Below are 22943 nucleotides of genomic sequence, written 5' to 3' on the forward strand. Positions count from 1 at the left end.
GATGCAGAACTAGGCTGATAAATGGCAGTTCGAGTTCAACCTGGAAAGTGATTCATTTTGGAAGATGGAATTTGAAAGCAGATTACAGAGTTAATGGCAGGATTCTTAGCAGTGTGGAGAAACAGAGGGATCCTGAGGTGCATAGATCCTCCAAATTTGCCACCCAAGTTGATAGGGCTGTAAAGAAGATGTATGGTGTGTTGGCTTTCATTAACTGGGGGACTGAGTTTAAGAGCCTTGAGGGTATGCTGCAGCTCTACAGAGCCTGGGTAGATCACACTTGGAATAATGTGTTCAGTTCTGATCGCCTCATTTTAGGAAGGATATGGAAGCTTTCAAGGGGTTTCAGAGGAGTTTTACCAGGATGCTGCCTGGATTGGAGGGCATGTCTTATGAAGAAAGATTGAAGGAGCTGAGGCTTTGCTCATTGGAGCAAAGAAGGGTGAGAGACGACTTGATAGAGGTGTACAAGATGCTAAGAGGCATAGATAGAGTGATTCGTCAGAGACTTCTTCCCAGAACAGAAAATTCTATCATGAGGTGGTATAATTTTAAAGTGACTGGAAGAAGGTTTAGGGGAGATGTTAGAGGTCAGTTCTTTACACAGAGTTGTGACCTTGTGGAATGCATTGCCAACAGTGGTGGTAGAGTCAGATACATCAGGGGCATTAGCAACTCTTAGATAGGCACATGGATGACAGTAAAATGAAGGGAATGTAGGCTTGGAAACATAATGCAAGTTAATTACTGTTCTCAGCAAACTATATCCTGTGCTCAAGGTCTGGCAGCTAGTTGAATGTTGAATTAGTTAATCAAGGGAGGGCTGGTGCTAACCAGACACCCACAGAGAATGTTGGAAAAAAGGGGGAAAAATAGAGTGAACTGGTGTGCTGAATAGTTCTGGGCAGGAGGCAGTTTGCTTTAAAGATCCCAGGCTGAGGCTGTACTTTTCCGTGTTGTCCTGTCTAGTTATTCTCCAGTTACTTGTTGAAAGTTTACAGAAAAAGAATCCCAGAATATAATAAATCCAAGTCTCCAGGGGTCTGTGGAAGCTGCAATGACCAGTGACTTTGGAATTCCAACATGATATCCAGCAACTACCAGTAATATGATCCATCCTCCAAAGATTTCATGGAAGCCTGAAGTCTATTGTTGAATCAGTTATTGAACTGGCAAGTTCTTACATATTCTTCCTTCATTTATCTTTTAGCTGTGTCTGTCTGTTGGTCGGTGTATGAATTTATGAACAAAGAAAACTGAGTTTAAATCACAGATATTAATTAGGCTATCTTGTAGTTTATCTGTGTTCTGCTAAAGTTATATTCTTAATAAGAAATTGATAATTTTTAAATTGGTGTCCAAGATCTGTCCTTTGAAAAATCTAGAGGCACGCAACAATAGAGCAATTTTGAGAGTCATTGAAAACTGTGTTGCAAATCTAGTGATAGTGAGGCTGAGGTGGTTTGGTTTGCCATCCCAGTATCTTAAAATACTGCTTATGCAGCTGCCGTAACACTGATTAGATAAGACAAGAAGAACTTTTATAAGTGAACCAGCCACCCAGTGTGTTTTGCAAATCAATGAAAGCATCCAGAGAAGGTTGAGAAGAAACCTTCTGATCAGCAAGAACCAGCTCAACGGACTTTATTAACAAAGACGACTGAACTACTTTCCCAGTTCTCCCTCCATCCATATTTTTTCCTTCAACATTTATATCTATATGTGGGAGAGAGGGGGGGTTTACAAGGGAATCTGAATTATATGGCGAAGGTTTATAATTGTTTGCCTGTAGCTAGAGTCTAATTATTTGTAATAAATAACAATTCTTGTTAAGTACAGAAACCGGGTCTGTGCTTTCTATCAACTTAAATGTAGAAATCAAGTAATCAAAGTTTGTGCGAAGATTTGTAGCTTGGGTGCTTGTTGTTGTGCTAGCCACGAAACGACACGACCAGCTATCCCTAGTAGCCACACACTCAGACAACAAGCAACATGAATTCGACTGGGAAAACACTACTATCATAGGGCAAGCCAGACTGAGAACAACCAGGGAATTCCTAGAGGCATGGCATTCATCCACAAACTCCATCAACAAACACATCGACCTGGACCCAATATACCAACCACTACAGCGGACAGCTGAAACTGACACCCGGAAGCGGCAAGGACAGACCACTATAAATACCGGAAGAAACATCAAAGAAGCGCTTCGCAGGAGGCTCCAGAGCACTGATGATGTCTCCTAGCCAGGGGACGAAACGTTTGCAACAAAAACTTCCAGCTCGGCGAACAGAACCACTACAGAAATCAAGTAAACTGGGGAATCTGTGTGTCTCTTTTCAAATATCTTTGACTTCTGTGATGACTCCAGGAATAGTGGGACTTGATTTTCCGCATGCTTTCCCGGTAAACTGTGATAATGTTCATTCCTGCACATGAGATACATGGACCACGTAATCATAGAGTCATAGAGATATACAGCATGGAAACAGATCCTTCAGTCCAACTCATCCATGCTGACCAGATATCCCAACCCAATCTAGTCCCAGCTGCCAGCACCCAGCCCATATCCCTCCAAACCGTTCCTATTCATATACCCATCTAGATGTACTGGTATTAGCCTCCTCCGCTTCCTCTGGCAGCTCATTCCATAAAAGGACCACTCTCTGCATGAAAAAGTTGCCCCTTAGGTCTCTTTTATATCTTTCCCCTCTCACCATAAGCCTTTGCCCTCTAGTTCTAGACTCCTCTACCTCAGGGAAAAGACTTTGCCCATTATGATTTTATAAACCTTATAAAGTCATCCTTCAGCCTCCGATGCTCCAGGGAAAACAGCCCTAGCCTATTCAACCTCTCCCTAAAATACTTTGACATTTGATTCTGCTTGCAATAAATGATAACATTCTATCAATCAGTTTTCTTAAATACTTGCTATATCTGCATATTAGTCTTTTGCAATTTATTCCAAAATATGAGTTATATGCTTCTTTTATATTCTTCCTAACAAAATGGACAATTTCACATTTTCCTACATTGTATCGCATTTGCTAAAGCTTTGCCCACTCACTGAAATAATCTATATCCTTTTGAAACCCCTTAATGTCTTCCACACAACTTACTTCCCCATCCATCTTTGCGTTATCAGCAAATTTTTACAACCATTCCTTCCTCCCTTAATCTATTTATATCTACTGTAATAGGTGGAGACCCAGCACTGATCCCCGCAGTTCACCACTCATGAAATGAGACTACAATAGCAACTTAAAAAAAAGGGAATTGCATTTAAAATTTAAAAAGGAAAATTTGTAGAACTAACGCAGAGGAGCAAGGGAGTAGGAGTAATTACTAGCTCTTATATAAAAACAACGGTGGAGGCATTTTGGGCAGAATTGCCTTCTGGGCTGATATCATTTCTACTTAACATCATTTTGTCTGTACACCCAAAGATAGCATTAGGTTACACAACAGAATGCTCAACCCAGACTACGTACCACTTAGTAATGAATTCAAAGGAAATATCATAACCAGCAAAACAAAAATCATTTTGGGAAATTAGTTTGCAATTAGCAAAATCCATTTCACAGAATCAGAGAAGTGCTGTGACACAGGAGACTATTCGGCCCACCATTCCTACACTGGCTCATTAAACAAGCATCATTACCTCGTGCCAAACTCCTACTTTCTCCCCATTCCTTTGGACATTAATTATTTGGCTGAGCGCAATATATGCCCTCTTGGATGCCTCAATTAAACCTGTCTCCACCATACTTAATTCAATGACCTATAACTTGCCTGACAAATCTGCTGTGTGGTACTGTATCAAATGGCTTCTGAAAGTCCACGGACACCATATCAACAGCACTACCTTCCTTAAGCCTTTTTGTTAGCTCTTCAAAAACCTCCACCATTATTTAAACATGATTTCCCTTTTAGAAATCCATGCTGACTCTTCCTAATCAACCACTTTTTTCAATATAACTATTGATTCCATCCTTAACAATTGTTTCGAGAAGCTGCCCTACACACGAAAGTTAAACGGACTAGTCTGTGACTGCTGGGCTTATACTTATGTTTCTTGAACAATGCAATAGCGTTTGCAACTCTCCAGCATTTAGCCTCCCTCAAGGCAAGTGAAGACAGTGTCCTTATAATTTCTTCACTTTCTTCAAAACTTCCAACACTAGCCCAGATTCTATTAATTTCAGAAGGTAAGCAGCCTGACATTAAACACGTTGATGGACAAATTGAGTGTCCATTATCTTATATAAAAGTACAAATAAAACCATAAGACATAGGAGTGGAAGTAAGGCCATTCGGCCCATCAAGTCCACTCCGCCATTTAATCATGGCTGATGGGCATTTCAACTTCACTTACCCGCATTCTCCCTGTAGCCCTTAATTCCTTGTGACATCAAGAATTTATCAATCTAAATAATGTGCATGTATAATTAAATATGCATATTAGATGCCTTCATTTCAAGCATATATTAGAGACTAACAGTCATCTTTTATTTCGCCCCTCCTTGCAGTGACACCTGCCTGGGTTCCAGTAACATTAGGGTCTATAACCATTATTGGCAAGTGAAGTGTTAGGAGAGATCCTGCTCCTGCTTTCAGCCCATTCCTTGCAGGAATGTAATATCCTCCCAATCTGTTGCAGATTTGTGTGGCCAGTGTTTCAGTTTTGATCAACTACCTCAGCAAAGGGATGATACAAATGTAAAGGTGCAGTGTTCCAGAAAAGGGGAGTTCCCTCATATTGCAGGAGAGAGAAATGGTTAAGTGAATATTAATGGGGGGTTATTGGGAGAACCTGTGAGAGAATTACTGCAAAAGAAAAGGTTGATTGAGGTTCCAACAAAACGCCGCATGGAAAATCCATGGGAGTTACAGGGACTGTATCTTCCTTTCTGCAATGCCCTTGAGCCAGAAAAATCATCTTGGTTTGTTGAGTGCCAATATATTTAGGAACTTTGCCTCTGAAACTACTGATACCTTTGTGATCTTAGCTTTTGAGAGCAGAATGTAATGAAGGAGAAAGTTGACCTTTCCTGGTAACTATAAATCATCTGTACAAAGGACACTGGTATCAAACCAACATCCCAAGTACCAGTTTGACGGTATTTTATATCCAGTTGCTGTTCATTTTTCCCAAATTATTGAAAATAACAACTGCAAGGTTATTCGTTTCTTTGAGAGGGATACAAAGGATCCCACACAGTATTTGAAAGAGTGGGAGTTATCCTCTCTGTCCTGGCCAATGATTATCCTTTGATCACCATCAGTTTATCTTGGCATTACCACATTGCTGTTTGTGTGATCTTGCAGTGCGTTCCAACACATTAAAAACCACCCATTCTCAATGAAAGAAAGCTCAATATTTCATATAAAAAGGAAACCATGGTGAAATAGTGGTTTTGAATGATGGCTAAAGGCTTGTCCCTGCAGCAGTTTATATCAAAGTAAGCAGACAAGTTAGAAAAAACTTGATTAACGTTGAGCATTTGACGGGCAGCTTACTCTCCTAAATCACTCAGGGGATCAGAAAAATCCCAGCTGGAGCCAATAATCCAGGTGCATGTGAAGAACAATTACTATGCAAACATTTGTGCCCTTTCTCTCTGCCCCTCTCGAGATCTCATCATCCCTCATTGCTGACACTGCTGGTTTCAGTGATCTATGCACTAATATTCCCAAATCCGTTGCTTTTGGTGTATCCTGTAGCCTAGAGCTACAAAGGTCACATTCCTACTGTTGGTTTTCCTACACAGTACTTTGCCTTTGTCTACATTAAATACAATTAGCTGCTCTTCAGTCACCTTTCATCTTCACATCTTTATATTTATTTTGCCCATTCTCAGGTGTTTCAACCCTGTCATCTTCAAACTTACACAACTTTATTAATGGCCCTAATTCCAAATGATTTGTATATTCAGCGCTGACTCCTATCCCATTCGATGTCACTTGTGCTTTAGCCAATTTTCAGTTCCCTGAGAAGTCTGTATCTTTTAACCATGCAAGGGAATTGCTTCTGTGGCATAGGATGAAATACCTTGCTTAAAATCAGAATATTGCATATTTACAGAACCTGTTGTGACGAAAGTCCTCATTCCTTCAAAGCTCAGCTTTTAGCTCCAATGTCAAGAGATTTCCTTCTTCATTACCTCAACATTCTTTTCTCTTCTTAACCAACAAGCATCTAAGTTAAAAATCACACAACACCAGGCTACAGTCCAACAGGTTTAACTGGAAGCACGCCAGCCCCCGGAGCAACACTCCCCCACCAGGTGGTAACTCCTGATGAAGGAGCGTCGCTCCGAAAGCCAGTGCGCCCCCAACCAAACCTGCTGGACCACAACCTGGTGTCATGTGATCCTCAACTTTGTACATCCCAGTCCAACACCGGCATCTCCAAATAACAAACATCTATGCAGCTTGCTAGTCTGTCTCTATACCCTCAATTTGAGGAGTGAGATAATATTAGCTACTTTTTAATGTTTCAAAAGTTAATGCTAGAAATTTGCTGACCTTTTGTTCCATCTTGATTTACTCTTATCAGAAAAGTGTTTCTGAAATCACAATTTCTTTGAGTACTTTGTCCATTCTGTCCCTGACCATTACCCCTTCCTCATCCAAAGCTGGAGAACAATCCTGTACATTCTCAAATGAACACCCAAAAGGGACTCCATTGTCAACAGATGGAACCAAGCAGAGGGAGTCCAGTAATCTGCGAACACTGAGTTAGTATTTGCCCTATATACAATCACATAGTCTAAACTCATCTACAGACTGTAACTACAGTCAATAAGTACCTTTTGTTATGTAATGCATGTGAGAATTCTGAGGATGAATAAAAGGAAGGGACTCTAAATGTAGGATCCTTACATTTCATATCATATCCATTTACCATTACACACCTCCCTCTACTGGTGGATGCACAGTCAGTTCTTCTCATTGCTCCCAGCAAAATATTCCAATCCAGTATGAGCTCCAGCTATGCCTGTCTTTTTGTTGGCTATGTAGAACAGTACGTCTTCCGTAGTTACACCAGCACCACTCCCCATCTCTTTATTGATGACTGCATTGGTGCCAACTCAAGCTCCCGCGAGGAGGTTGAGCAATTCATCAACTTCACCAACACATTCCACCCTGACCTTAAATTCACCTGGACCATCTCTGACACCTCCCTCCCCCTCCTGGACCTCTCCATCTCCATTAATGGCAGCCAACTGGACACTGACATTTTTTACAAACCCACTGACTTTCTACCTGGATAACAACTCTTCCCCACCCTACCTCCTACAAAAATGCCATCCCGTATTCCCAATTCCTCCGCCTCCGCTGTATCTGCTCCCAGGAGGACCAGTTCCACCACAGAACACACCAAATGGCCTCCTTCTTTAGAGACCGCAATTTCCCTTCCCACGTGGTTAAAGGTGTCCTCCAATGCATCTCATCCATATCCTGCACCTCCGCCCTCAAACCCCACCCCTCCAAATGTAACAAGGACAGAACCCCCCTGGTGCTCACCTTCGACCCTACCAACCTTCGCATAAACCACATCATCTGAAGACATTTCCTTCACCTCCAAACGGACCCCACCACCAGGGATATATTCCCCTCCCCACCCCTTTCCGCCTTCCGTTAAGACCATTCCCTCCGTGACTACCTGGTCAGGTCCACACCCATCCCCCCCCAACAAACCACCCTCCCATCCTGGCACCCGCCCCTGTCACCGCAGGAACAGTAAAACCTACACCCACACCTCCTCCCTCACCTCCATCCAAGGCCCTAATGGAGCCTTCCACATCCATCAAAGTTTTACCTGCATATCCACCAATACTATTTATTGTATCTGTTGCTCCCGATACGGTCTCATCTACAATGGGGAGACTGGACGCCTCCTCGCAGAGCGCTTTAGGGAACATCTCCGGGACACCCGCACCAATCAACCACACCGCCCTGTGGCCCAACATTTCAACTCCCCCTCCCACTCTGCCGAGGACATGCAGGTTCTGGGCCTCCTCCATCGCTGCTCCCTCACCACCCGACGCCTGAAGAACGCCTCATCTTCCACCTCGGAACACTTCAACCCCATGGCATCAAAGTGGATTTCACCAGTTTCCTCGTTTCCCCTCCCCCCATCTTGCCCCAGTTCCAACCTTCCAGCTCAGCACTGCCCTCATGACCTGTCCTACCTGCCTATTTTCCTTCCCACCTATCCACTCCACCCTCCTCTCTGACCTATCATCTTCATCCCCACCCCCATTCACCCACTGTACTCTTTGCTACCTTCCCCCACCCTCCTCTCTGACCTATCACCTCCAACCCCATCCCCACTCACCTACTGTACTCTACGCTACTTTCTCCCCACCCCCACCCCCCTCTAATTTATCTCTCCACTCTGCAGGAACCCTGCCTCTATTCCTGATGAAGGGCTTTTGCCCGAAACGTCGATTTTCCTGCTCCTCGGATGCTGCCTGACCTGCTGTGCTTTTCCAGCACCACTCTAATCTAGATTCCAATCCAGAGACCTAATGATGGCTTGCAATGAATCACACCCATTGGTTTTCTCTGGTTGGATCTATACTCGTGTAACAGAGGAACAGCGTCAACAATTGCTTCAAAACAAAATATTGTAATTGGAAAGAGGCAGTCTTATTAGAATCATTTGCCACTGAAGGCCATTCATGCTATTGAGTCTGTATGTCTGTCATCAAATTTAAGGTCAAAGTTTTCTTACCTGATGCCAAAAATTGTGCTAAGGCATTTGGTGAAGGAGCAGGTGCTATGGGAACTGAGTCTGACTTTAATATAGGACCTAATTTCTGGAGCTGTTTAGGAGGCCTACATCCAAGCCCTGGAAAAGTACCAGCTTTTGGTACAGCAAAAGGTGTAGAATATTTGGTGGCTGCATAATAACATTACAAGGCACTCCTTGTAGTTTTGTGGCAAGATGAAGATTCTGATTTTAGGTGAATGTAGTTGCAGCAGGAATTTGTGTAAACATAGATGAGGCAGGATGAGTAATCGCTGGTGATGGTGGTGGTGGTGCTGGTGAAGCAGGCAAAGTAAACTTCTGATCCTCTGGTCTTACGAACAACTGGGTATTCAGAGACATGTCAGAAGGTACTTCAGACTTGACTGTTTTTGGTTGCTGGGTTTGGGGAGTCTGAGATGTTGGTGCAGCAGATGGAAACAGTTGCAAAAACGTCTGCTGGTTGTTTAGTGCTGTCTGTGGACGAAACTCTTGACTCTGAGGAAAAGCCGTGAAATTTGAACTACTATTGCCATTGCTGGTATTAACATGATCCATCACTGGACCAGGGGATGGAATTAGTTCCTCCTCAATGTTAACTGACAATATCGTGCCAGTTAGATTGTTAGCCGGCAAGATCATGGAATGGTTATTTTTGAATTGTGCCCTTCATTATTGACTGCCTCACCTCATTCTTCCTGCAAAACTGAATCACTTCAAATTCTCTGTATTAAATTTCATCTGCCCCATTTCCATCTATTCCACCAGCACATGTCTATGTCTTCCCAGTTTTAAGCCATCTGATAATTTTGAAATTATACCCCCTGGCAACAAGATCTAGATCATTAATGTTGATAAGGAAAAGTTGAAGTCCTGACCCTAACTCCTGGAAACATTGCAAGAAACCTTCCTACAGTCTGAAAAACAACTGTTCACCAGTATTATCTGTTTCCTGTCACTGTGCCAATTCCAATTTGTGATTTGGAGATGCCGGTGTTGGACTTGGGTGTACAAAGTTAAAAATCACACAACACCAGATTATAGTCCTACGGGTTTAATTGGAAGCACACTAGCTTTAGGAGCGACCCTTCTTCATCAGGTGATGAAGGAGTGTCGCTCCAAAAGCTAATGTGCTTCCAATTAAACCTGTTGGACTATAACCTGGTGTTGTGTGAATTTTAAATTCCAATTTGAACTGCTACTGACCTTCTTGGTCCATAACCACTAACTTTTGCTGGCAAGTGTATTATATGGCACTCTACCAAATGGTTTCATGTCCACCACATCAAACATTCTCCTCAAACACTCCTGGTTGGTTCATCAAAAAACTGAAGAAAAATAGTTAAACATTTGACTTTAGAAAAATCCAGTCATCCCCGAACAAAGCTGCATTTGCTTGAGGGTTATTTTTATCCTAAGTATAATCATTTCTAGAAGCTTCTCCACTACCAGGGTGAAACTGGCTGGCTTGGAGTTTTTGGACATATCCTTGCATCCTCTTTTGAATAAAGGTGTAACATTTGGATTATAACTTCACTAATACAATGAATAAAATAAATCTTAGAAACATTAATAACATGACCTTTAACTGTTAATTCAGGAGTGCCCCTGCAGATGGTGGTGAGAGTCTACTTTCCACCTCAGGCACATCAACAACCAACATTGCTTAGAGACTGCTCATCATGAGAGAGAGGTCTCAACACAACAAACCAGTCCATTAAACTACAGCAAACACATCAAAAAGGATAAGCAATGGAAATGCCTCACCTTGACAGTCAGTTGACTCCAGTCTCTGTTGCCCATGCTCTCGAACTCCAACAGGTGACTAAGGGTGTCAGACACTCTGTTTAACAGCAGTTCAAGGTGATCAGTGCAGGTAAACCAGCCCACATGCTTCTCCACAGAAGCACTGACTGAAAGAATAACAAAACCTCCAAGTTACTGCCAGTTAAAGTCAATCACTTCACCCCCAAGAGGATTAACAGCGCAGTCTAATAAAAAGAGACAAACAACTCCCTGAAATAATGGGATTACTGGAATCAACTATAACAAAACCCCATAAAAGTCCAACAGATAGCTACTCTGGAATGCAGCATAGATTCACACCAAAATGGCTAAAGACTCAGAATAGAGTGTGTAGCCAGCCCAGGACATCAGGAACGAGAAATTACAAATTAATTTTAAAAATGGGGGCGTAAGGAAGGAAGAGCACAGGGTCAGGCATTCCACTTTCATCTCTTGCATTGGGTTCAAATTCTGCCCAAGCCAACATAACAAACTCTCCTCTGGCTGCAATCTGAAGTAAATATCAGCCACTTTCGATATAGTTCCTGCACAGAACTGGCGAAGAATAGCAGAGTCAGATCTGGAAATGACTTACACTTAGGCAGTGCAGGGCAGTTAAATTCAGGATTGTTCTCTGCACTAAAGGAGTTTTATTCTATATCTAAGCTGTACTGTACCTGTCCTGGATAGTACACTGGGAGCCAGCTTCCCAACAGATGTGAGTGCCAACAGTTGAACTCCTGAAGTAAACATACAGGAAACGCTAATGAAGTCCTGCAGCAATTACCAAACACAAGCCTCTGCAAGGTCATGGATCATGCACCCAGAGGTAGGTTTGCGACTATTGTACCACATGACCTCCTGATTACAATGCAGTAAAGGCATCGAAGAACGGGTCTGTACTTGTTTTGAAAAGGACCTTGAAGAGTTTGCACCAATTGTAAAGGAATCAAATGTAACTTTCTTGGTAGTAAGAATTAATGATCAATGAGGTTGGCAATATTTGACCTGGAATCAGTATCGACAGGAAAGAAGTTAAAACACAGAAGCCTTGTGGCTGACAGGAGAGTAAGAAGGCAAAGGACAGCTGTAAACAGAAGGCAATCAGCACACAAGTGCAACCAAAGAAAAAGCAAAGACAGAAAGACAAACACAAATGTATATGAAGTGAAGACAGTAAAGCTGTCAATGAAAAGGCTAATTTTCTGTTGAGTAAAAACAGAAATAGAACTCAATCAGCTTTTACAGATGCAATGCACAAGCCAGCTTTTAAAAAAAGACAAAATTCTAAAAAGTGATGAACATAACCTCAGCAAGTAAAATTGCTGACAGTTTGTATTAGAGGACCAATCATGAACCAGGTACGACTGGTCATTCAGTTAAAATGGAAATCTCAAAAACTAGGCCCACAAGACTGACATGGCCAGACAGGAGAGAGTGATAGATGTGTGCCTTGACGGTTTTAACTCTATCCAGGGACATTGGATAGAATACACCTGCCAGAGAATGCAAATCGCAACCAAACAATTTAGTTGAAAGCCTGAGGTTGAAGCCATATCAGTTTGGAGTAAAGTAGGTACTTGTTTTTGCCTGAGATGTACCTGTATAGGTTGTTCTGCTATAAAGCCCGTTTCGTTAACACAAATTCACTGTAACACAATTGACAAATTGAAGACACTGTTTCTAAAGTGCGAACTTTTAAACGTGTACTGGCTGTAATGCAATGACATCACCAATACTTTAAGCGCTGTTCCTAAAGCACAATTTTTCTATAACACAGGGTTGCACAAGAACGTAGCTATCACATTATAGAGGAACCACCTGTATTGTATTGACTGTGTACACTGAAAATTACCTTTTTATTATAACTTGCCTGTTAAATCATGTATATTTTATATTGATTCTGATTGTCCTCAAATTAAAAACTAAAAAAAGTGAAATCTTGGCAATTTCTTCACTTGGTGACTTTCCCCATGGTTTACACTTTCCCAATGGCAATCGTAGCAGGAGACGTAAGTGGTATGACAGGAAAGCACAGATTAAGGATGGGGGAAGAACAAGCACAACACCAGTGTGTGATCTGCTGAATATAAACAGACCCAGTCACATACCTGTTTGCAGCTCAGTCACTGACAGCACCTGAAAACAAGAAAATGGAGAAGGGAAGGCAACAGAGTGAAACATGGCTTAATACAAAGCAAAATAATGCACTGAATAAATAACAGGTTGTATGAGAGAGGGGTCAAAATGCAGTCTATGATCAAAGAAATCTATATATATAACATACACAAAACTACACATACAGAGGGAGGGCATTTAGTCTCTCTGTTTAATGATCTAAATACCTGTCTTATACACCTAAATATCCTATCCCTTAAAATGTCTGGATGACAAAAATCTATCAATCCCAGATTTAAAATGAACAACTGACCAAGATCAATTGCCACTTGCCAAAATGAGTTCTGAACTTTACCACCCTTGATGTTTTGCAATATCATTCCTGAAAAGTTTGGCTCAAATGTTTTGTCAAATTTCGCCACAGTCTAACCACAGTTTTGTATGTCTTTGGCAGAATTTCTTGCCCCTAATGTTCCCTCTTCCACACATACAGACGCACACACCCTTTTTTCTCCTCCTTTCATAAAGATGTTGACAAATTGCATTCCCATGAGTCTCTAATTCCTTGTCCACTTGCTGTCCATCAACATGGATCAGTTTAAACACACAAGCGACACACACATTAGCCCCCAGACAAATTGCATATGCGCTGTTCCATTTCAGTCTGCAATCTGCTTGCTCACCTTCCAGTCCCTTTGATGACAGGAGGAGAGCTCGAGAGAGCTTACTAGTAACACCACAAAGTGTCAAGATGGAGTAAGAGCCAACAGTGTTAAATGACATAACATACCCATGAACTCCCCAGTTAGTCTGCACTATTAAACCCCACGTACCCCCTCTCTCTCCAGTACGTCACTCTGCATCTTCTTGATCACTGCATTCCTCTTCTTCTGTTGACCTATTAATCAACATCAAAATTCATGACTGTGAGAAAGAGACTTGCATCTGTATAGACTTGTACACAGTTATATAGGTCACATGATGTCTAAAAGCACTTTACAGCTATGATTTGGAGATGCGGTGTTGGATTGGGTATACAAAGTTAAAAATTACACAACACCAGGTTATAGTCCAATAGGATTAATTGAAAGCATTAATTGAAAGCAATTTCCACACTGTAGGTAATCTAATCTAATCTAATCTAATCTAATCTTTCGGAGCGCTGCTTCTTCATCAGGTGGTTGTGGAATACACAATTGTAAGACACAGAATTTACAGCAAAAGTTTACAGTGTGAACAGTAGAATGAAACTTGATCGCACATATCGACACAGACATCAAGTTTCCACAGAAATGCAAGCATGCAGGGAAGATCCCAAAAGGATTAAACTAATGTGGTCATTCTAACATTTGAGAGACTTAAAAACAATGAAAGTATTTTTCAATGCATAATTTCAATTACATCACACTGTAAGCTTTTGCTATAAATTCTGTGTCTTATAATTATATACTCCACAATCATCTGATGAAGGAGCAGTGCTCCGAAAGCTAGTGCTTCCACTTAAACCTGTTGGACTATAACCTGGTGCTGTGATTTTTAACTTTTTACAGCCAATGAAATACAACAAACTTTGTTTTAACCAAGACCATATCAACTGACACTCCTGATAAACTGGCAAAAATTATATACTTCAAATACAACAATCTACCACAATGTCCAAGTATTTATGCTGTACATAAGTTATAACCGCGATGTGTTTTTCCTTGTACTATGTTTCTTTTACTTACTGTGTGTGTCTTACATTGATTTTTAGTAGGTGTGTTGATGTTTTACAAAGAACTTTTTGAGGGATGTTGACGTCTCAAAGCCTCATATTTGGTCAGGGTTTACTGCGATTATACATATATCTTAATTATCTGGAATATTTCATCAACTAGCACACTTCTAGTCCCATATGTGCCAGTTAATAAAAACTTTGCCGTACTTAGTATTATCAAACTTGTAATTCAGGACACAAGAGATATATCCATCTGCTGTAAGAAATGGGTGACCTGTGGGAATGTGAAGGGCAGCAATTTGGGGAAAGGCAATGGGACTGAGGAAGTGTTGCAAGCAATGGAAATGGGAGGACTGAATGATGAGAGTGGTGGCAATGGAAGGGAGGGAGCAAGTGATACATGCAATGTAGGTGGGAGCGAGTGTTGTAAGCAGTAGAGATAGGAGAGAGGAAGTGAATGATGCAAATGGAAAGAATGAGAGCAAGCAAGAGATGCGGGTAGTGAAGTTGGGAGTGAACAAGTATTGCACATGATGGAGATAGGAATGAGTGAGTGGTAAGTGGTAAATGTCTCTAACTGAGATATTTGTATCATCGATAGTCACAGGTGAGGTGCCAGAAGACTGGAGGTTGGCTAACGTGGTGCCACTGTTTAAGAAAAGTGGTAAGGACAAGCCAGGGAACTATAGACCAGTGAGTCTGACTTGTTAGAGGGAATCCTGAGGGACAGGATGTATTTGGAAAGGCAAGAACTGATTAAGGATAGTCAACATGGCTTTGTGCATGGGAAATCATGTCTCACAAACTTGACTTTTTGAGGAAGAAACAAAGAGGAATGATGAGGGCAGAGCGGTAAATGTGATCTATATGGACTTCAGTAAGGCGTTCAACAAGGTTCCCAATGGGAGACTGGTTAGCGAGGTTAGATCTCATGGAATACAGGGAGAATTAGCCATTTGGATATAGAAGTGGCTCAATGGTGGAAGACAGAGGGCGGTGGTAGAGATTTGTTTTTCGGACTGGAGGCCTGTAACCAGTGGAGTGCCACAAGGATCACTACTTTTCATCATTTATATAAATGATTTGGATGTGACCATAAGAGGTATAGTTAGTAAGTTTGCAAATGACACCAAAATTGGAGGTGTAGTGGACAGCGAAGAAGATTATCTCAGATTACAACTGGGTTCTTGATCAGATGGACCAATGGGCTGTGAAGTGACAGATGGAGTTTAATTTAGATAAATGTGAGATGCTCCATTTGGGGAAAGCAAATCTTAGCAGGACTTATACATTCAATGGTAAGATCCTAGGGAGTGTTGCTGAACAAAGAGACCTTGGAGTGCAGGTTCATAGCTCCTTGAAAGTGGAATCACGGGTAGATAGGATAGTGAAGAAGACGTTTGGTATGCTTTCCTTTATTGGTCAGAGTATTGAGGACAGAAGTTGAGAGGTTATGTTGCGGCTGTACAGGTCATTGGTTAGGCTGCTGTTGGAATATTGCGTGGAATTCTGGTTTCCTTCCTATCAGAAAGATGTTGTGAAACTTGAAAAGGTTCAGAAAAGATTTACAAGGATGTTGCCAGGGTTGGAGGATTTGAGCCATAGGGAGAGGTTGAAGAGGCTGGGGCTGTTTTCCCTGGAACTTCGGAGGCTGAGGGGTGACCTTATAGAGCTTTATAAAATCATGATGGGTATGGATAGGATAAATAGACAAAGTCTTTTCCCTGGGGTCGGGGAATCCAGAGCTAGAGGGCATAGGTTTAGGCTGAGAGGGGAAAGATATGGAAGAGACCTAAGGGGCAACATTTTCATGCAAAGGGTGATATGTGTATGCAATGAGCTGCCAGAGGAAGTGTTGAAGGCTAGTACAATTGCAACATTTAAAAGGCATCTGGATGAGTATATGAATAGGAAGGGTTTGGAGGGATATGGGCCGGGTGCTGGCAGGTGGGACTAGATTGGGTTGGGATATCTGGTCGGCATGGTCGAATTGGACTGAAAGATCTGTTTCTGTGCTGTACATCTCTATGACTCTATAACTGCATAGTCATTGCCTGGCACTTATGTAGTGTAGATGTTTCTTGCCACCTGTCTATCAAAACCTGTCCAGGTCTTGATGCATCTGGACACAGACTGCTTCCGTATCTGAGGAATTGTGATTGGTACTAAACATTGTACAATTTCTGTTCTTATGATTGCAGAAAAGTTATGGATGAAGCAACTGAGGATGCTTGAGCCTACGAGGCATGCCAACAGAAATTTGCTGGAGCTGAATGACTGACCCCCCCCCCCAACAATCATAACCATCATGCTTCCAACCAGCGGAGTTTTCCTGATTCCTATTCAATCCGGTTTTGGTAGGCTAGGACTCCTTGATGTCACACTTGATCAAAAGCAGCCTTAATGTCAAATGCAGTCATTCTCAGCTTACCTCAGAATAGCCCTGACAGAACTCAAACTGGGTGTCAGTAAACAGGATGCTGCTAAGCAAGTGCAGCTTGATAGCTCTGTTGATGACACCTTCCATCACTTTACTGATATGATAGTAATTGGCTGGATTTGATTTCTCCCGCTTTCTATAAACAGGACACACTTTGGCTATTTTCCACATTTATGGGTAGATGCCAGTGTTATAATTGTACATGAACAGCTCGAAACGTCGAATTCTCTATTCCTGAGATGCTGCCTGGCCTGCTGTGCTTTGACCAGCAACACATTTGCAGCTGTGATCTCCAGCATCTGCAGACCTCATTTTCTACTGGCTAGGGGTCTGACAAGTTCTGGAGTACAAGTTTTGGAGTGTTGTTGGAGCTGCATCCATCCACACAAATAGTATTCCATCACATCCTGACTTATTCCATATAGATGGTGGGAGTCAGGAGGTGAGTTACTCACTGCAGTATTCCAAGCTTCTGACCTTCCTTTGTAGCTACAATATTTATATGGCTAGCCCAGTACAGTATAATTGCTGGAATGGTTTAAGGGTCCTTAGTCTTTGTAGTATTCCACACGGAGTGAATCAAATTGGTTGAAGACTGGCATCTACAATGCTGGGGTCCTTTGGAGGACGCCAAGATGGATCATTTGCTCGGCACTTCTGGCTAAAATGTTCTGTTGCAAACACTTCAGCCTTGTCTTTTGAACTAATGTGCTGGGTTCTCTCATCATTGAAAATTTGGATAATGTGGCACTTTCTCCTCTAGTTTAATTATCCAGCATCATTAATAGCTGGATGTAGCAAGACTGCAGAGCTTAGATGTGATCCATTGATTGTGCAATTGCTTAGCTCAGTCTGTCACTTGCTGCTTGAGACCAGTGAGACGTGTTAGGTAGTTTCACACTTAATTTTTAGGGATGCCCTCCTGTAATCTTCATTAAGCCAAGGTTGATTCCCTGGCTTGATGTAAATGGAAGAATGGGGGAACTATGCCATGCCATGAAATTGTAGATTGTGTTGGAGTATAATTCTGCTGCTAATGGTGGCCCATTGTGCCTCATTCTTATAAAACCCCAGTCTTGAGTTGATTGATCTTTTGGAAGACTATGCCTACCTACCCTACTGTGCTACCACCTCTGCTGGGTCTGTCCTCAGTTGGATCAGGACATTTCCAGGGATGATGACAATGTTGTCTGGGACATTATGTGCAAGGTATGGCAATGTCAACCTGTTACCTGACCGGTTGGTGAGACAATTCTCTCAATTTTGGCACCAGCCCCTAGATGTCAGCAAGGATGGCTTTGCAGGGTCAATATGGCTATGATAGCCATTATTGTTTCTGGTGCCTGGGTTGATACCAGATGGCCCATCCTGATTTATTCATTTTTTGAGATTTTTTTCTTAGTCGGAACCACTGACTGGCTTGCTCTTCCATTTCAGACTGCAGACAAGTGTCTATTGCATTGCTTTGGGTCTAAGGTCCCATGCAGGCCAGACCAGGTAAGGATGGCAGCTTTCCTTCCCTAAAGGACAGGAGTGAACCCAATACATTTTTACTTCAACTGACAATGATTTCCTGGTTGAGAGACTTTTTAAATTCCAGATTTTTATTGAACACAATTGTGAACTGAGCAAAGGCAGCAGGAATGGAGGGGTGAAGGCATGAGGATAGGTGGAGCTGATGGAGGTAGGCATGAATGATGGGGGGTCATAGAGGGACTGGAGGTGATGTGGCTGGGAGAGAGTGATGGAATGGTTGGTGCCGTGGGAGTGCAATTAGTCGAGGCAATGGGAGCAGAGTGAGTGAAAGCGATGGGAGCGGAGTGAATAGAGGGATTGGGCCAGGGTGATGGAGGTGGACAGAGCTGATGGAAGCCAGCAACTGAAAGACTGTGCCCTAACCAAAGACCTAGGAACACTGGGGCAGCAGTCAGCCAATCAGTTCAAGTTTGTTTCACAATTCATTTTGGGAAAGCAAATCTTAGCAGGACTTATACACTTAATGGTAAGGTGCTAGGGAGTGTTACTGAACAAAGAGACCTTGGAGTGCAGGTTCATAACTCCTTGAAAGTGGAGTCGCAGGTAGATAGGATAGTGAAGAAAGCGTTTGGTTTGCTTTCCTTTATTGGTCAGAGTACTGAGTACAGGAGTTGGGAGGTCATGTTGCGGCTGTACAGGACATTGGTTAGGCTACTGATGGAATATTGCATGTAATTCTGGTCTCCTTCCTATAGGAAAGATGTTATGAAACTTGAAAGGTTCAGAAAAGATTTACAAGGATGTTGCCAGGGTTGGAGGATCTGAGGTACAGGGAGAGGCTGAACAGGCTGGGGCTGTTTTCCCTGGAGTGTCAGAGGCTGAGGGGTGACCTTATAGAGGTTTACAAAATTATGAGGGGCATGGATAGGATAAACAGACAAAGTCTTTTCCCTGGGGTTGGGGAGTCCAGAACTAGAGGGCATAGGTTTTAGGCTGAGAGGGGAAAGATATAAAAGAGACCTAATGGGCAACTTTTTCATGCAGAGGGTGGTGTGTGTATGGAATGAGCTGCTAGAGGATGTGGTGGAGGCTGGTACAATTGCAACATTTAAGAGGCATTGGATGGGTATATGAATAGGAAGGGTTTGGAGGGATATGGGCCGGGTGCTGGCAGGTGGGACCAGCTTGGGTTAGGAGATCTGGTCGGCATGGATGGGTTGGACCAAAGGGTCTGTTTCCACGCTATACATCTCTATGACTCTATTGCTCACTGGTGCAGTGCCTTTTGCTCACACTAGCCCCATATCTCTTTTCATGACTGGTATGCAGACATCTGTCAATTTGTACTTTAAGCATACTCAGTAACTGAGCTTCCACAGCCCTCTGGGATATAGAATCCCTAAGATTCATCCCTCTGAGTAAGAAGACATTGTCCTTATCACGGAGCTAAGTGAATTCCCCCTTAGCTTTAAATTGTGTCCTTGACGCTTGCGTCTAAGTTCAGACCTGCATCCATCCTGTCTACCTGTTTTAAGTCTTTTGTAGATTTCAATCAGATCACCTCCCATTCTTCAAAATCCCAGAGAATTCAGGCCCAGTTTATCAAATCTCTCTTCATAGGGCAATCCTGTCATCCCCAGAATAAGTCTGATGAGCCTTTGTTGAAGCCTTTTTGTCAATTATAATTTCCTGAGATAAGGAGAGCAAACTGCATACAGTATTCCAGGTATAGTCTAAACCAAGCTCCTATATAATTGAACTAAGGTTTCATTACTTCTGTACTCAAATCCTCTTGCAATAAAGGCTAACATTAGCTGTTCTAATAGCTTTCTGCACCTGCACATGAGCCTTCTGCGACTTATTAACAAGGATCTCAGGTTCTCTTTGTACATCTAAACATTCCAACCTCTTACCATTTCAGAAGCACAGACACTCAATATTTAAGAAATGACAGTAACATTATGTTGGACAAGGACACAGAAACATGGAACGGGTGTAGGCCATTTGGCACTGCTGCGAGATGAAAAGAAACTGCAAATACTGGAATCCAAAATAGACAGGCAGGAGGCTGGAAGAACACAAGAAGCCTGGCAGCATTAGGAGGTGGAGAAGTCAACGTTTCAGGTGTGATCCTTCTTCAGGACTGAGGATGGGTGTCAGGGGAGCTGCAGATAAATGGGGTGGCGGGGGCAGGATGGTGAAGTGGGTCAGGTGAAGACAAGTAGAGAGTATGACCTGGTTGGTCAACGGAAGGAATGAATCCGGTTGGTGGCAGGGAGCAGTGAAAGGGAGGGGGAAGGGCTGGGAAGGGAGGTTATTTGAAATTGGAGAACTCAATGTTGAGTCTTCTGGGCTGTAGGCTGCGCAGGCCTAAGATGAGGGGACGTTCATCTCTGTAGTTCATTTTGGCAATGGAGGAGGTCAAGGATGGTCATGTCAGAAAGGGAGTGGCAGGGGGAATTGAAATGGGCGGTGACTGGGAGGTCCGGTCGGCCCTTGCAGGCCCGGCTGAAATGTTCGGTGAACCGTTCCCTAAGTTTGCGTTCAGTCTCCCCGATGTAGAGAAGATCATACTGGGGACATCTGATGCAGTAAACTCAGTTAAACGAGAGGCAGGTCCCACCTGTAAGGACAGATTGGAGCCCTGGCTAGAGGTGAGGGGCAATGGTGTACCTGCAGGTTTTGCATCTTTTCTGGTTGCAGGGGAAAGTACCTGGGGGTTCGGGTGAGTTGGTGGGGAGGGTGGCACAAACCAAGGATTGGCAAAGGGAGTGGTCGTTGTGAAAGGCACAGAGGGGTGCGAAGGGGAAGATGTTCTTGGTGGTGGGGTCTAATTGGAGTTGGTGGAAGTGTTTAAGGTTGATACGTTGAATGTGGAGATTGGTGGAGTGGTAGGTGGGGACAAGGGGGTCTCTGTCTTTATTGCTTTAGGGGGAGGTTTAGAGCAGTGGAACAGGGAATGGAGATGGTGCAGTGGAGTGCTGTCTGGATGATGAGGGGAGGAAAAGTTCCTTGCTCAAACTAGGTGGACTTCTGGAAACCTCCTGAGTGGAATGCCTCCTCATCCGAGCAGATGCTGTGTTCTTCCACCCTCCAGCCTGTTTAATATGGCCTTGCTTCACCATTCAATATAATCATGGTTGATCCTTTATCTCAATTCCATTTTCATCCCTTTCTCCCAATATCCCTTGATTCCTTTAAATTCTGAGCATTTATCTATCACTTTCTTGAATATATTCACTGACATAGTCTCCACAACCTTCTGTGGTAGAAAATTCCCCAGGTTTATCACTCTTTGAGTTAAGAAATTGTTCATCTCAGTCCTGAATGGTCTACCCTGCATTCTGAGACTGTGCTTCCGATTCTAGACTCCCCAGCCAGAGGAAATGTCCTCCCTACAGCCACGATGTAGGGGTATGTATCAGATCTCTTCACAATTTTCTCACCTTTATTAAACACAGGCCCAGTCAAAACAATCTCTCCTCATATAGATAGTCCTGCTGTAGTGATTGCAATGAGGTCAGCAGGTGGACCTCATAGAACATGAATTCTCTAATGATGCTTTAAGCACAAAACTCTGGGTTGACACGCTAATGCAGTGGATTAGAATAGACAGAGAACAAAAAGAACAGGATTGTTGGCTGCACTTCAGTCCCTGCTCCTGAGCTTTGGGCACCCCATGTAGAAGGGGGAGGGTATGTCAGAGGATTTCCTCGTGTGTCTGCTTCTGAGCCTGGCCGTACAGGTCCAGGCAGCAGGCCGTGGAGGGGGTCGATTGCCTACCCCTCTTCCACGACTATGTCCAAGCCCAGATGTCCCTGGAGAAAGATCACATGGTATCTACCAACTCTGCAGGGAGTGGAGTGTTAGATTTCCCCCTCCAACTCTATTTTGATTTAATCCCCACCCTCCCCTTCAGCTTTTGATCAGGCAACATTGCCCTTTGTTGAGAAGGGCACTGCTTGTCACTGGCCACTTGGGTGTTTCCTTTCTTCCTGGTGGTGGAACATCAATACAGATTTACGCACTTGTTGCTCTTCATTGTGAAGGAAAAGAAAACAAAAGTAGTGTTTGGAGAGCTCTCTACGCAGGAGTCCTCACACTTCCGTTCAAGGATCTGGGGTGAAGTGTTGCAGTGGTTCACGGACTCCCAGTTCAACTGTTTGTTTTGAGGCACAGTGTAGTCTGTAGACCATGTGTATGTTGGTTGTGAGCATTTGCACTCCCTATTTAGTTCCCTAAAGAACCTTCTCCTCTGCTTCTAGTTGCACTTCATGCTCCTGATCTTGGGCACCTGGTGCAGAGGGGTATGGGCAGGTCGGAAGATCTTCTCGTGGGTCTGCTCCTGGGCCTGGCCAGGTTGGCTATAAACAGGTCCAGGCAGCAGGCTATGGAGGGGGTCATTTGGGCTGACTGCCTGCACCTCTTCCCTTGTTACATCCGAGCCCAGGTGGCCTTGGAGAGGGAGCACGCACTATCCACCAACACTCTCGATGCCTTTAGGGAGAGGTGGGCACCACAGGGGGTGGAGTGCTCTATTTCCCCGATTTTATTTTGATTTGATCTCTACCCTCCCCCTTCACTTTTTCTATGGAAGCATTGCCCCTATCGGGCTTTCCTTGTTACTGGTTCCCCTAGCCACATTGATG

General features: G+C 43.2%; 1 protein-coding gene across 1 annotated transcript in view; it reads right to left on the bottom strand.

Annotated features, from left to right (window-relative positions):
* The window catches only part of si:ch211-225b11.4 (tRNA (32-2'-O)-methyltransferase regulator THADA), a 308818-nt gene that overhangs the window by 280923 nt on the left and 4952 nt on the right, over positions 1-22943 (bottom strand). Inside the window, exons 2-4 of the mRNA XM_060843883.1 lie at positions 13495-13559; positions 12655-12682; positions 10526-10671 (exon numbers count right to left, since the gene is read on the bottom strand). Coding sequence (XP_060699866.1) covers positions 10526-10671; positions 12655-12682; positions 13495-13524 — 204 coding nt within the window. The 5' untranslated portion in view covers positions 13525-13559. The remainder of the gene's footprint in view (positions 1-10525; positions 10672-12654; positions 12683-13494; positions 13560-22943) is intronic.

This window comes from Hemiscyllium ocellatum, chromosome 24 (genome assembly GCF_020745735.1).
Source record: "Hemiscyllium ocellatum isolate sHemOce1 chromosome 24, sHemOce1.pat.X.cur, whole genome shotgun sequence".
NCBI classification, from domain to species: Eukaryota; Metazoa; Chordata; class Chondrichthyes; order Orectolobiformes; family Hemiscylliidae; genus Hemiscyllium; species Hemiscyllium ocellatum.